General features: G+C 63.0%; 2 protein-coding genes across 4 annotated transcripts; one reads left to right on the top strand and one right to left on the bottom strand.

Moving 5' to 3' along the window:
• Positions 1–1,639: 1,639 nt before the first annotated feature.
• LOC125628431 (myoD family inhibitor) lies at positions 1,640–5,891 on the bottom strand. 3 transcript variants are annotated; one of them, XR_012665803.1, is made up of 5 exons: positions 5,495–5,891; positions 4,221–4,303; positions 3,896–4,003; positions 3,289–3,492; positions 1,640–2,797 (listed from the first exon to the last, which is right to left on the bottom strand). XR_012665803.1 is itself a non-coding variant. In XM_048833470.2 (4 exons), exons 1-4 carry the CDS (start codon positions 4,315–4,317, stop codon positions 2,541–2,543), a joined length of 666 nt encoding a protein of 221 aa, XP_048689427.1. In that variant the 5' UTR covers positions 4,318–4,698; the 3' UTR covers positions 1,640–2,540. The 3 variants fall into 3 exon arrangements, 2 of the variants coding, with proteins under 2 accessions (XP_048689427.1, XP_074978403.1); XM_048833470.2 differs by lacking the exon at positions 5,495–5,891 and having other exon boundaries at positions 4,221–4,698; XM_075122302.1 differs by lacking the exons at positions 3,896–4,003; positions 5,495–5,891 and having other exon boundaries at positions 4,221–4,698.
• Positions 5,892–8,169: 2,278 nt separating this feature from the next.
• On the top strand, positions 8,170–11,965 carry PCSK1N (proprotein convertase subtilisin/kexin type 1 inhibitor). The gene is made up of 3 exons (XM_048833056.2): positions 8,170–8,329; positions 10,359–10,888; positions 11,215–11,965. The coding sequence occupies exons 1-3, from the start codon at positions 8,270–8,272 to the stop codon at positions 11,468–11,470; spliced, it is 846 nt and encodes a 281-aa protein (XP_048689013.1). The 5' UTR covers positions 8,170–8,269; the 3' UTR covers positions 11,471–11,965.
• Positions 11,966–14,793: the final 2,828 nt, after the last annotated feature.

The raw sequence follows: 14,793 nt of genomic DNA on the forward strand, positions 1-14,793 counted from the left end.
GGGGACCCCACCCAGCAAGAGCAATGCATGCTAGGATGTGTAGTTCCCTGGGGGGGGGGGGAATCAGGAGCAGTGCATGCTGGGATTTATAAAAAGAAAAGGAGGACTTGTGGCACCTTAGAGAGTAACCAATTTATTTGAGCATGAGCTTTCGTGAGCTACAGCTCACTTCTATCGGATGCATGCCATGGAAACTGCAGCAGACTTTATATACACACAGAGAATATGAAACAATACCTCCTCCCACCCCACTGTCCTGCTGGTAATAGCTTATCTAAAGTGATCATCAAGTTGGGCCATTTCCAGCACAAATCCAGGTTTTCTCACCCCCCCCCCCCCCCCAACACACACACAAACTCACTCTCCTGCTGGCAATAGCTCATCCAAACTGATAGGCTCTGAGGCTCGTTCACCTGCACATCCACCAATGTGATATATGCCATCATGTGCCAGCAATGCCCCTCTGCCATGTACATTGGTCAAACTGGACAGTCTCTACGTAAAAGAATAAATGGGCACAAATCAGATGTCAAGAATTATAACATTCATAAACCAGTCGGAGAACACTTCAATCTCTCTGGTCACGCAATCACAGACATGAAGGTCGCTATCTTACAACAAAAAAACTTCAAATCCAGACTCCAGCGAGAAACTGCTGAATTTGAATTCATTTGCAAATTGGATACTATTAATTTAGGCTTAAATAGAGACTGGGAGTGGCTAAGTCATTATGCAAGGTAGCCTATTTCCCCTTGTTTTTTTCTACCCCACCCCCCCCCCCCGACGTTCTGGTTAAACTTGGATTTATGCTGGAAGTGGCCCACCTTGATTATCATGCACATTGTAAGGAGAGTGGTCAGTTTGGATGAGCTATTGCCAGCAGTAGAGTGAGTTTGTGTGTGTGTGTTGGGGGGCGGGGGGGGGGGTGAGAAAACCTGGATTTGTGCTGGAAATGGCCCATCTTGATTATCATGCACATTGTAGGGAGAGTGGTCGCTTTGAATGAGCTATTACCAGCAGGAGAGTGAGTTTGTGTGTGTGGTTTTTGGAGGGGGGTGGGGGGGTGAGAAAACCTGGATTTGTGCTGGAAATGGCCCACCTTGATTATCATACACATTTTAAAGAGAGTGGTCACTTTGGATGGGCTATTACCAGCAGGAGAGTGAGTTTGTGTGGGGCGGGCGGAGGGTGAGAAAACCTGGATTTGTGCTGGAAATGGCCCAAATTGATGATCACTTTAGATAAGCTATTACCAGCAGGAGAGTGGGGTGGGAGGAGGTATTTTTTCATGCTTTGTGTGTATATAAAAAGATCTTCTACACTTTCCACAGTATGCATCCGATGAAGTGAGCTGTAGCTCACGAAAGCTCATGCTCAAATAAATTGGTTAGTCTCTAAGGGGCCACAAGTCCTCCTTTTCTTTTTGCGAATACAGACTAACACGGCTGCTACTCTGAAACCTGCTGGGATTTATGGTTCTCTGGGGAGGATCAGGTGCAGTGCATGCTGGGATTTGCAGTTCCTTGGGGAGGCAATGGCAGGAATTTCTAGCTGGGGGGGCAATCAGGAGCAGTGCATGCTGGGAGTTCTAGCCCAACACCCCTTTCCCCCCCCAAAAAATGAGGTCGGCTTAAAAGAGCTCATTCATGCGATTTATTTAAAAGCAAACGAACGTGGGGGGACTCCCCCTTTGCCTGCTGCTTTTTGAGGCCGGGGGGGGGGCGGCTTCGGGGGCCACAGTGTCCTCCCGTCTCTGTGGGGGTGAGAAGGGGATCCCAGCAGAGTCTCCAGTTCTCCTGAGGGAACCCAGCCCCCATCATCCTTCCTCCTGGGAGACATGGCACCCACCTTTAGCCAGCTCATAAGTGAAGTGGGGCAGGGGAGCCCACGGCTGGGCTAGCAGGGGCTGCGGGTCGGGAGTGAGGGGCACCGGCAGAGCTGGGGACAGCACCCACAGAGTTAATACCCCTCCCCCTTGTGACAGCCGAGTCCATTTGATGATGTCACAGCAGGGGAGGAGGAGCTCTGGCGGCCACACCCACGCATTCAGTGACATCACCGCATCGAGGCGTGGCTTGGTGCACCTGATGCCACAGTGAATGAGGCCTGGCTTGCTGCAGGCCCTGCCGGGCTATTTGGTGCTGTCCCTCTGCCCAGACACCTGGGCAGACCCTTTGATGACATCACAGTAGATAGGGTGTGGCTTATTCCACTCAGTGACATCACCACCAATGGGGGCGTGGCGTACCACCTCTGGTGAGGCCCCAGTGAGTTGGGTGGGGCTTGTTGCATTGGGAGGACCTCCCAGGTGAGTAGCCAATAGGCTTTGTCCCATTGAATGACATAAGTGGAAGTGTGGCTTGGGCCACTGGGTGACATCACCCTCCATGGGGGCGTGGCTCGGCCCATCCAATGACATCACCCCATAGAGAGCCAGGATTCGGACCAGACAGGAACGGGGTGGGATCGTGAGGAGCTGGGGACCCTTGCCGAGTAGGGTGGGGTTCTCGGGGGAGGGGGGCTCAGCCCCTGCCCCTGGGTCAGACGGGGAAGCAGATGGAGCAGCACTCCAGACAGATTTCCAGGCAGTCGGCAGGGTCGCAGCAGTCCTGGAGGAGCCCGCACCCCCCTCCGCAGGGGCAGCCACCTCCCCCGCAGCCCTGCCCCGGGGGGTCCCCCCCAGCACAGCACCCCCCCGCCAGGCACAGCGCCCCGCAGTCCAGGCCATCCAGCGCCAGGGAGCACAGCGCCAGGAACTCGCAGAACACACAGGCCAGGGCACAGTGAGCGCAGCGGTCTGGGGGAGAGAAAGAGGGGGCAGAGGGTTAGCTAAGCTGATGAGAGAACCCAAGAGTCTGGGATCCCAGGCCACCCCAACACCCCACTCCCCTCCCAGAGCCGGGGAGAGAACCCAGGAGTCCTGGCTCCCAGTCCCCCCGCTCTAGCCACCAGAACCAATTCCCCTCCCAGAGTCAGGGAGAGAACCCAGGAGTCCTGGCTCCCAGCCCAGCCCCCTTGCTGGGGCTGTTTGCTTTTCTATCTGGGCGGAGATGGCCATAATAATTATTGCGTTAACAAGTTCCCAGGGGTACCCCGGGCAGATGCTGAATCGATGCCCAACTCTGGGTGAAACTGGCAACCAGAACCCAACCCTGGGTTCCCCTCCCCCCCACCCTCAGCTCTGCCAGTGCCCCTCACTCCCACCCCACAGCTCCTGCCACCCCAGCCCAGGGCTCCCCCCAGCTCTGCTGGTGCCCCTCACCCCCACCAGCCCAGCCCCTCACTCACCATCCCCAGCCACCTCCTGGATGTGTGAGGCGGTGGATTTACAGCTCTGGCGGCTGCAGACAGATGCGGTGGAGCCCAGACGCTGCTTCCCCAGCTGGGCCGGAGCCACAGGAGGCTGCGGGGGCGCGGGGAGCGGAGCCTTGTCCCTCCAGCGCTCGGGGCAGCGGGTGACCACAGGGCCCCCCAAGGGCTGGGGTGTGGAGTCTGAAAGCAGAGGGGACAGCGGAGATGGAACCCAGGAGTCCTGGCTCCCAGGCCCCCCCCGCTTTACCCCACCACATTGCCTCCCCTCCCAGGGCTGGGGAGAGAACCCAGGAGTCCTGGCTCCCAGCGCCGCCCCCCCCGATCTGCCCCACCAGACCCCCATAATTCCCAGAGCTGGGGAGAGAACCCAGGAGTCCTGGCTTCCAGCCCCGCCCCCCCCCCCCCGATCTGCCCCACCAGACCCCCACCCTTCCCAGAGCTGGGGAGAGAAACCAGGAGTCCTGGCTCCCAAGACCCCCCACCCCCCGATCTATCCCACCTCCTCCCAGAGCTGGAGAGAGAACCCAGGAGTCCTGGCTCCCAGCCCCCCTGCTCTAACCACTAGACCCCCCCTCCCTCATACCTCTCCCTGCTTTCTCAGTGGTCAGGGGCGGGAGAATTAGCGATGTCTCCTTGCTGGGATGAACCTCTTCCCCAGGCAGAGATCTCCGGCTGGGACAATCCACATCCCCTGGGAGCAACCAGACACTGTCAGCAGCGACCCCATCCGCTGTGTGACTCTTCCCCAGCTGCCCTGCCCCAGAGGTGGCTGCATCTCCACGCCGCACGAGCCATCCCTGTGCAGTGTTATATGTTCCCCAGCTTCCCCGCCCCAGAGGTGGCTGCATCTACGCGCCAGATGAATTCTCATTAGGAGTTCAGGAGCTGCAATGAGGCAGGGCACTTACTCTCAGACCTGGAGAATCTGCGAGGGTCTCCGGAGACTCCCTTCGCTCGTGCTTCCGCCCCACAACCGTCAGGGGGGATTGGGCTGCAGCCAGACATCAGGGCCCCGAGGGTAGGAACAGCAGGTGTAATGGTTAGAGAACTCACCCCACACAGCTCTGCTGGTGCCTTTCAACCCTGACCCGCAGCCCTCTGCGCCCCCAGCCCTGTCCCCCCACCACAGTTCTGCCAGTGCCCCTCAATCCCGACCCGCGCCCCCTGCTCGCCCAGCCTTGGGACTTTCTGGGCTTTGGCTTCTGGCTGGGTGAGTGGAAAGTGGGAAGGGAGCCAGCGAATGACCGGACGCATCAGAGTGACCCCTCCCTGCAGACAAGTGGGGAGGGGGAGCTAGTTGTTAGACTGGGGGGGGGCTGTTGCTGGGAGCCCAGACTCCTGGGCTTCATTTCAGGCTCTTTGACACTGAATTACCTTTGTCCCTTCTTCAAGGCACTTTTCCCCTTCGCTAGATGCCACCCTCCTCCCAGAGCCAGGGAGAGAACCCAGGAGTCCTGGCTCCCAGCCCCCCCGCTCTAACCACCAGACCCCACTCCCCTCCCAGAAGCAGGGAGAGAACCCAGGAGTCCTGGCTCTCAGCCCCCCCTGCTCTAACCACCAGTCCCCACTCCCCCTCCCAGAAGCAGGGAGAGAACCCAGGAGTCCTGGCTCTCAGCCCCCTCCTGCGCTAACCACCAAACCCCACTCCCCTCCTAGAGCTTGGGAAAGAACCCAGGAGTCCTGCTCTGTGTGGCTGGGGGGAGGGGGAGGTCCCAGCGCAGCAGGTACTGAGGCTGGCAGGAGATGAAAGTGGGGGCATCAGAGGTGAGGCAGCCACTGGGCCTTGGCTTCCTGATTTCTCCGCCCGGACGCCTGGGTTCAAAGCAGAGGGCAGCAGAGGTGGAAATAACAGTCCCATAAATCTGCAACTCTCGGGGGAACATAATCAGCTCTCAGGGACGGGAAGATAAACAACAGGGGTGGGCGGAGGAGGGGAAGCCAGGATGCCTGGGTTTTTATCCCTGGCTTTGTGGGGAAAGACCCCGTGTCCCATTCGTTTCTCACAAATGAGATACGCACCCACAAATCCGCACCCAGCAAAAAAGATACACATAGACACAGATGTCCTACGTACATGCAACAGCATGGACAAAACCCACACTGCGATACACACAGACAGCCTGAGGCCCCCCCCCCCGCCCCAGGTCACACAACCTGCCCCACCCCTGGGTCCACACCTTACCTCAGCGCAGGTGGGGGAGCTGGGGGCTGCTTTTCACCGCTCTGCAGCACCGTTACAGTCCCTGTCTCCGGTATGGGTCAGAAACAGCCACATCGGCCTCCTCTTATCTCATCTACCCCCTTCTATCGCCCTCGCAGCATCCCCAGACACCCCTTTGATCCCCATGCACCCTATCCATCCCGACACCGCAACCATCCATCCATCCATCCCCAGACACCCATCCATCCATCCTTCCATCCACCCATCCCAACACCCCATCGATCCATCCCAATACCCCACCCATCCATCCATCCATCCATCCATCCATCCATCCCCAGACACCCATCCATCCATCCTTCCATCCATCCATCCCAACACCCCATCCATCCATCCCAACACCCCACCCATCCATCCATCCATCCCCAGACATCCATCCTTCCATCCATCTATCCCGACACCCCATCCATCCATCCTTCCGTCCATCCATCCCAACACCCCATCGATCCATCCCAACACGCCATCCATCCCTCCATCCCCAGCACCCATCCATCCATCCATCCACCCATCCCAACACCCCACCCATCCATCCATCCATCCCCAGACATCCATCCTTCCATCCCGACACCCCATCCATCGATCCTTCCATGCATCCATCCATCCAGACACCCAATCCAACCATCACATCCATCCTTCCATCCATCCCCAGACACCCATCCTTCCATCCATCCCCAGACATCCTTCCATGCACCCATCCCAACACACCATCGATCAATCCATTCATCCCAACACCCCACCCATCCATCCCCAGACATCCATCTTTCCATCCATCTATCCTGACACCCCATCCATCGATCCTTCCATGCATCCATCCAGACATCCAATCCAACCATCCCATCCATCTCCAAACCCCATCCATCTTTCCATCCCAACACCCCATCCATCCATCCATCCATACAACCCAACACTCCTTCCTTCCATGCATCCATCCCCAGACACCCCATGGGATCCTGACACCCCATCCATCCATCCATCCCGACACTCCATCCATCCATCCCCACACCCGTCCATCCATCCATCCTTCCATCCATCCATCCATCCCCACACCCCATCCGTCCATCCTTCCATCCATCCCAACACCACATCCATTCCATCCCGACACTCCATTCATCCATCCCCACACCCATCCATCCATCCATCCTTCCATCCATCCTTCCATTCGTCCCGACACACCCCATCCATCCATCCATCCTGACACCCCATCCATGCATCCATCCATCCATCCCCATCCATCCTTCCATTCTTCCCGACACCCCATCCATCCCAACACCCCGTCTATCCATTCTTCCATCCATCCATCCTTCCATTCATCCCGACACACCCCATCCATCCATCCATCCACCATCCCTCCCCAGACACCACATCTATCCATCCATCTCACACACTTGCTCTGTCCCGCTTGGGTGTGACACTGAAATTCAAATCTCTCCCATCCCAGCACAATAGCTGAGAGAGACCGTGGCCAGGGGGTGACAATCCAACCCTTTTCCTACTTCCCCACCATTCCCCAGTTTTGGTTCTCAGCTGCTCCACCCCAGAGGTGGCCGCATCTCAGTGCTGGGCAAGCTATCCTCGTGTGGTGTTATGTGCGGCTGTTCCCCAGCTGCCCCGCCCCAGAGGTGGCCGCATCTCAGCGCTGCCCTGGACTCTCTCAGCTCGGCAGCTGGGCCCGCTGATCGGTGGGGGCTGGGCCGGGAACCAGGAAAGACATCAGAGAAGAAATGAGCGCTAATGGATCCTGCCATAACTAATTCATCCCCCTGAGCAGACAGTGAGATGCAGCCTCCCGCAGGGCTCATCGCCCGGCTACTGGCGCGGCAGATCCCTGTATTTACAGCTCTCAAAATGCCCGCCAGTGACGGGGGGGGGGTCGGGTTGGAGGCTTGCCAAATGCAACAGGGGTCTGCAGGTCGGGAGTGAGGGGCACCGGCAGGGCTGCGGGGGGGACAGGGCAGGGCTGGCAGGGGGCTGCGGCTCGGGAGTGAGGGATACCAGCAGAGCAGGGGGCAGGGCTGCGGGGGGCAGAGGCTGCGGATCGGGAGTGAGGGGCACTGGCAGACCTGGGGGGAGCCCAGGACTGTGGGGGGCAGGGGCTATGGGTCTGGAGTGAGGGGCACCGGCAGGGCTGCGTGGGGGCCCAGGGCAGGGCTGGCAGGGGGCTGCAGATCAGGAGTGAGGGGCACCGGCAGAGCAGGGGGGCAGGGCTGTGGGGGGCAGGGGCTACGGTCCAGAGTCGGGCACCGGCAGGGCTGGGGGGAGCCCAGGGCTGGGCTGGCAGGCGGCTGCAGCTCGGGAGTGAGGGGCAGGGCTGCGGAGGGGGGGGGGCAGGGCAGGGCTGTGGGGGGCAGGGGCTGTGGGTCGGGAGTGAGGGGCACAGGCAGGGCTGGGGGGGTGAGTGAGTTCCAGGCCACCTTGGGTCTTTCCCATCATGCACTTTCTCCCCCCCCCCCCCCCATAAATGAGTAATTGTGTCTCCATGGCAATGGATGCTGCGGGAAGCAGAAATTAATTAGCAGGGAGGCACCAAGATGCCCCCCCAGCCCTGCAGGTGCCCCGCACTGCCGACCCGCAGCTCCTGCAGAGGGGAGGATCCCGAGGGATGCTGGGGGGCTGGATGCAGGGGGGAGGATCCGGGGAGGGCGGGGCTTGGGGCGGGGCAGGTTTCGCTGCAGCGGCTGCTCCCTGCGCCGGTCGGTGTCTCCGTCTCCCGGCGGTTCGGTCCCGTCCGGTTCCTGCGCGATGGCTACGAGCCTGATGCTGGCGACCCTGCTCTGCGCGGTGGGCCCCGCCGCCGGGAAGGTAGGGAGGGGACCTGGGCCCCCCGAGTCCTGCGCCCCATCTCTCCCCATCGCCCCCCGGCGCCCCATCTCTCCCCATGGGCCCCCCGGCTCCCCATCTCTCCCCCTGCGCCCCCCTGTTCCCCATCGCCCCCCAGCACCCGCATCTCTCCCCATGGGACCCCCGGCACCCCCATCTTCTCCGTCGCCTCCGCCTCTCCATGTCTCCCCATAGCCCCCTGCGCCCCCATCTCTCCCCATCGCACTCCCGGCACCCCCATCTTTTCCATCGCCTCCCCCGGCGCCCCCATCTTCTCCATCGCCTCCCCCGGCGCCCCATCTCTCGCCATAGCCCCATGCTCACCCTTCTCCCCCCCTGCGCCCCGTCTCTCCCCATCGGCTCCCCCGGCGCCCCCATCTTCTCCATCGCCTCCCCCGGCGCCCCATCTCTCGCCATAGCCACATGCTCACCCTTCTCCCCCCCTGCGCCCCGTCTCTCCCCATCGGCTCCCCCGGCGCTCCCATCTTCTCCATCGCCTCCCCCGGCGCCCCATCTCTCGCCATAGCCCCCTGCACCCCCTTCTCCCCCCCTGCGCCCCGCCTCTCCCCATCTTCCCCCTGCGCCCTCTCTTCTCCTTCCCCTCCCTGCACCCCTCGTCTTCTCTCCTTTTATCCCCCTCCGCGAACCCCTCGTCCCCTTCCCCCCCCTCCTTATTATGGTCTCCCAGGGTCGGGGATGTACCCGGAGCCAGGGGAGTCGGGGGGGCTGATGGTCCCATCTCCGGGGCTCCGAAGCCCAGACCCCCCCCCCAAAGCGCACGAGATCGGAGGGGGGGCTGTGAGTTCCCCCCTCAGTGGAGACGGTAGCGTTGGGGCGGATCGAGGGGGGTGCTGGGGGGATCGAGTTGGGGGTGGGGTGTATAAACGGAGTGGGCAGTGTTTGGGGGTGGGCGGTGTCGCGGGATGGGGGGTGTTTGGGGCGTGGGGGTCTCAGGGGATGGGTGGTGTTTGGGAGGGTGGCGGTCTAGGAGGATGGGGTGTTTGAGGGGGATGGGGGTCTGGAGGATGGGGAGTTGAGGGTGGTTGGGGGTTTAAGAGGGTGTTTGAGGGGGTGAAGGTCTATGGGGATGGGGTGCTTGAGGGGGATGGGGGTCTGGAAGATGGAGGTGTTTGAGGGGGATGGGGAGTGTTTGCAGGGGTTTTAGTCTAGGGGGATGGGAGTGTTTGGGGGGGTGGGGGTGTTTGGGGGGTGGGGGTCTTGGAGGATGGGGGTGTTTGGGGGGGTGGTCTAGGGGGATGGACTGTTTGGGGAGATGTGAAGTCTGGGGGATGGGCGTGTTTGGGGGTCTAGGAGGATGGGGTGTTTGGGGGGATGGGAAGTCTGGGGGATGGGGGGTCTAGGGGGATGGAGTGTTTGAGGGGATGGGGGGTCTGGAGGATGGGGGGTGTTTGGGGGTCTAGGGGGACGGGGTGTTTGAGGAGGGGGGGTCTGGAGGATGGAGAGGGATGGGGGGTTCTGTGTCACTGTTGCACTCCGCCCCAGAAGCAGCCGCATTTGAGCTGTGCACCGGGAGGGGGGAGGAAGTGGGGGGGGAGAGAGAAAGAACGAGAAGGGGCCCTGCTGGCCACAGACAACGCACAGTCTGTGATGCCTGGGGGCTGGGGCTGGCAGCACCCCCCCAACCCCTCCTCATCTCCCCCAGAGCCAGCTGCCAACCCCCCCTCCCCGCCCCCCCAGCACTCCTGGTGACTCAGCCTGCGGATCCCGGCTGCCACAGACACAAGGGCGGGGGGGATCACTACAGAGATGCCCCTCCCCCACCATCTCCCAGACCTGCCCCCCCATTTGCTGAACCCCCCCCCCATTAGCTGGAAAAAGTGGGGAGCTGTCCTGTGCTGAAAAGAGCAGGACTCCCAGCTCCGGGAGGGCATTGGGGTCTGGTGGTTAGAGCGGGCCGGGGGAGGGGGATCCAGGACTCCTGGGTTCGCTGGGAATCTTGGGTACCGTCCATTCACCTCTCCGCCTCTTTCTCTCTGTGTTTTCCCCACAGGCTCTTCCTGCCGGCCCCAGGGGGGCATTGCCCCACGACTCGGCCGGGGGCCCCCGACGTTTCCGACGGGACCTGCGGGGGGCTCCCTATGAGGGGGAGATGGGGCTGGCCAACGAGATCTACTACCCCCGGCTGGGGCCGCTGGCCCAGGACGAGCTGCTGGCCCAGGCGTTGGAGAGGCTGGGGGCACCCCCTGCGGGCCGGTGGCGGGAGGATGAGCCGGGGGGCACCCCGTGGCTCCAGGAGGTGCCCGCCGGTGGACGCTGGAGGCAGGACGGGGCCCAGGCCGCCCTGGCTCTCCAGCGCCTTCTCCAGGAATCGGTCCCCCTGGCCTCCCTCCTGCAGCTGTGGGACCAGGCCAGGGGGGCCCCGTACCCCGATTACGATGAGACCGGGGCGGGCGCCCCGCCCAGGACCCGGCCCCCGGCCCCACCCCAGCTGAGCCGCTACCGGACGGACGGGGCCTACGAGAGCCACCAGGACGAGCCGGGGGATGAGGAGCCTGGGGAGATGGATGCGGAGATGCTGAGGTGCCTGGAGAAGGGCTGGGCCCCGGGCCCCATGCCCTGCCCCCCTGAGCCGGCCAGTCCCGGGGCCAGATGGGAGCCAGCGCCCCCTAGAAGGAAAAGGCGATGGGCCTCAGCCAGGGTCCGGGATTCAGGACTCCTGGGTTCTATCCCTGGCTCTAGGAGGGGCGTGGGGTCTAGTGGTTAGAGCAGGGGAGGCTGGGAGTCAGGACTCCTGGGTTCTCTCCCTGTCTCTGGGAGGGGAGCAGGGTCTAGTGGATCAGAGTTGGGGGCGGGGGCTGGGATCCCAGACGCCTGGGTTCTAGCTCCGTTTTTCCTCTGGCTCGCAGGTACCTGGTGGGCCGGATCCTCGCGGGGGGCGGCGAGACGAGACCCCCCCGCCACCCCAGACGCCTGCGCCGGGGGCTGGAGGAAGAACCCCCCACCCTGCTGCGTGTGAAGCGGCTCGGGGATGATGGGGAGGGGCCTGAGGCGGGGGCACCCCAGCTGCAGCGGGCCAAGAGGACGGAGGAGGAGGAGGAGGCTGGTGGGGGGCGGAGAGGGGTGTATGGGGGGGAACCTCTGCTGAGGTATCTGCCTGAGTAATGGGGACCCTCTCCCAGGGCCCAGTGAGCGCTAATGCGGCGGGGGAGGGGGGGCTTATGTCCCCCCCCGCCCGTCTCTGAATGTAGCCAGCCTGTGGGTGCGGGGGAGGGGCTGCCTTGCTCCTAGCCCCCCAATCTCTGCCCTCCCAATGACTCCTCCCTCCACAGGCCAGCTTATCTCTGGGCCCCACGTCTTTCCCACACAAGCCAACTGCCCCCCCCATTGGGGTCACGGCTCGCCCCCGACACGCTTCAAGACCCCTATTCCCCCCCGGCTTTGCCCCCCAATATCCCAGCTCTGAGCCCCCTAGTGTCCCCAGGGCTCTGCCCCCCCAGCTCTGAACCTCCCCATTCAACCCCTGCCCTAGCTCTGCCCCCCCTACTCCCTTGGTTCCCCCAGCTTCTAGCAGTCCATTCAGTAACAGCCCTTGTCTGTCCGTCTGGTGTTGATTAATTAACTAATGAAATAAAGGCTCGTCAGGTATTTTGATGTAAAGCCCAAGTGGTGGTCTCCTTGTGTGTGCCCCTGCCCCCCGGCTGGGAGGCACTGTGCTGTGGGGAGCAGGTTGGGGGGCTGGGCAGGGGGCTCTCTCCCCTGGCAGTCAGGGCTGGGCGCTAGGAGGGCACCATGGGGCAGAGAGCAGGGTGGGGGGCTGGGCAGGGGGCGCTCTCCCTGGCAATCGGGGCCGGATGCTGGGTGGGGGGGGGAGGGGCGCCGTACTGTGGGTCGGGGTCGGGGGGGTTTAGTGGGGGGTGCTCCTCTCTGGACAGAGCCCCAGAGGCGGGAGAACCCCAAACGTTTTATTCCCAGGTTCGGGGCCTGCCCGAGGAAGACCAGAGGCCGAAGCCAGAGGGTCCCTGGTGGCCGCGGCTGGATGGCAAAGGGACATCTCAGGGGGAGCCCCTGGGGAGGGGGGGTCGGATCCGTCTGCCATCAGCCCCGAAGAGGGCCCAGGAAGGGGTGAGCCTGAGAGACGGAGGGAGGAGTGTGTGAGTGAAAGGGGGAGTCAGGTATTGGGGTCCCCGCTGTTCAACCAGCCCCCCTTTCTCAGCCGGGGGGGTCAGGCATTGGGGTCCCCTCTGTTCAGCCAGGCCCCCCCTTCTGAGCCGGGGGGGGTCAGGGCTGTGGGGGGAAGGGAAACCACCTCCACCAATTGTGGCTCAGTGAGGGCCCAGCAGCCGCCTTCCCCACTCTGCCCCCCGCATCCAGCTGCATCCTCTCCTCCCATTGGCTGTTGCTAGGAGACCACCTCCCTGCTGCTCCAGAGCCCTGATGCTGGGTGGGGGGACACAGAGAGGGGCTGTGGGGAATTTGGGGCCCTGTGGGGAGCCCTGGAGGGTTTGGGGGGCTCTGTCAGGCACAGTGGGAGGTTTGGGGGCAGTGAGGGGGTTCAGGGGCCCAGTGGGGGGCCCTAACCCCCCCACTGTCCCCCAAACCTCCCACCTAGCAATAAACGACCAGGGATGCCCCCCACCTCGGCAGGCAGTCAGCTGGAGGACAAAGGGGCCGAGGGGGGGTAACTTTCCGGTCTATGCTGTATTCCAGGCACCAAATTAAACCATCCTGCGTTCACACAGGCCGAGAGTCACTCCAGATTCAGGCAGCTGGGGGGGGAGGCTCCCTTTGGGTGGGTGTCTCCCTCCCGGGGGGAACCCCTCACCGCTCGGGGGCACTGAGGGTTGGTCCCAGGGGGCAGAGAGGGCAAGGGACTCCCCCCAGGGAGAGTGTGAGCCAAAGGGGGGGCTGGTGCACTGAAGACCCCCACCCCCAACAGGGGCAGTGCCAGAGCCGGGTGAGAGCACCAGGCCCGTGGATCTGTGTGGCCTCGTTCCCGCTCCCTCCCTCCCGTACTCCTCCGCTGGGCCCGTCTCGTTCCCTCGCTTCCGCACTCCTCCACAGGGCCTGAATCGTTCTCTCATTCCGGTACTCCTCCTCCACCGGGCCCGTCTCGTTCCCTCGCTCCCGCACTCCTCCTCCACCGGGCCCACCTCGTTCCCTTACTCCCACACTCCTCCTCTGCTGGGCCTGTCTCGTTCCCTCACTTCCGCACTCCTCCTCTGCCAGGCCCGTCTTGTTCACTCGCTCCCGCACTCCTCCACAGGGCCTGAATCGTTCTCTCATTCCGGTACTCCTCCTCCACCGGGCCCGCCTCGTTCCCTCACTCCCACACTCCTCCACCGCTGGGCCCATCTTCTTCCCTCGCTCCCACACTCCTTCTCCACCAGGCCCGTCTCATTCCCTCGCTCCCACACTCCTCCACAGGGCCTGAATTGTTCTCTCATTCCGGTTCTCCTCCTCTGCCGGGCCCGTCTTCTTCCCTCGCTCCCACTCTCCTCCTCTGCCGGGCCCATCTCATTCCCTCACTCCCAGACTCCTCCACAGGGCCTGAATCATTCTCTCATTCCAGTTCTCCTCCTCCGCCGGGCCTGTCTTCTTCCCTCGCTCCCACACTCCTCCTCCGCTGGGCCTGTCCTGTTCCCTCGCTCCTGTGCTCTGCTGGGGTGATTCACTCCTGTACTCCTCTGCTAGGGCTGTCTCGTTCTCTCGCTCCGGAGAGCGGCTGCACTCGTTTGCCCAAGAGGCTGCCTCGTTCCTTCACTCCTGGACTCTGCCGCACTCGTCCGCTCAGTGACCTGTGTCCTTCTATCGCTTGGGGTAGGTGGTGGTGGGGGGCAGCGAACCAGGCTCCCGTCTTCCTCTCAGCGGCCTGTTTCTCTCCCTTGCTCCTGGCCAAGGCCCCTCAACAGTTCACAACATCCCCTGCAAGACCTCCCCCATGCCCGGCACTGCCCCCCAATCCCCGCCCTACAGCACCCCTGTGCCCTGCCCCTCACACCCACCAACCCCCACCCTACAGCACCCCTGCGCCCTGCCCCCACACCCACCAACCCCCACCCTACAGCACCCCTGCGACCTGCCCCCCACACCCACCAACCCCCACCCTACAGCACCCCTGCGCCCTGCCCCCACACCCACCAACCCCCGCTACAGCACCCCTGCGCCCTGCCCCCCACACCCACCAACCCCCACCCTACAGCACCCCTGCGCCCTGCCCCCACACCCACCAACCCCCACCCTACAGCACCCCTGTGCCCTGCCCCCACACCCACCAACCCCCACCCTACAGCACCCCTGTGCCCTGCCCCCCACACCCACCAACCCCTACCCTACAGCACCCCTGTGCCCTGCCCCCCACACCCACCAACCCCCACCCTACAGCACCCCTGTGCCCTGCCCCCACACCCACCAACCCCCACCCTACAGCACCCCTGTGCCCTGCCCCCCACACCCACCAACCCCCACCCTACAGCACCCCTGCGCCC

This window comes from Caretta caretta, chromosome 23, assembly GCF_965140235.1.
Source record: "Caretta caretta isolate rCarCar2 chromosome 23, rCarCar1.hap1, whole genome shotgun sequence".
In the NCBI taxonomy this organism is placed as follows: Eukaryota; Metazoa; Chordata; order Testudines; family Cheloniidae; genus Caretta; species Caretta caretta.

Excerpts from the sequence above, each read along its gene's own strand:
- LOC125628431 (XM_048833470.2), bottom strand. The coding sequence starts at position 4,317 with ATGTCTGGCTGCAGCCCAATCCCCCCTGACGGTTGTGGGGCGGAAGCA. Across the intron at positions 4,004-4,220 it reads CAGATTCTCCAGGTCTGAGA|GGGATGTGGATTGTCCCAGC; the intron begins GTAAGTGCCCTG and ends GGTTGCTCCCAG. Across the intron at positions 3,493-3,895 it reads CACTGAGAAAGCAGGGAGAG|ACTCCACACCCCAGCCCTTG; the intron begins GTATGAGGGAGG and ends CTCTGCTTTCAG.
- PCSK1N (XM_048833056.2), top strand. The coding sequence starts at position 8,270 with ATGGCTACGAGCCTGATGCTGGCGACCCTGCTCTGCGCGGTGGGCCCC. Across the intron at positions 8,330-10,358 it reads TGGGCCCCGCCGCCGGGAAG|GCTCTTCCTGCCGGCCCCAG; the intron begins GTAGGGAGGGGA and ends TTTTCCCCACAG. Across the intron at positions 10,889-11,214 it reads ATGGATGCGGAGATGCTGAG|GTACCTGGTGGGCCGGATCC; the intron begins GTGCCTGGAGAA and ends TCTGGCTCGCAG.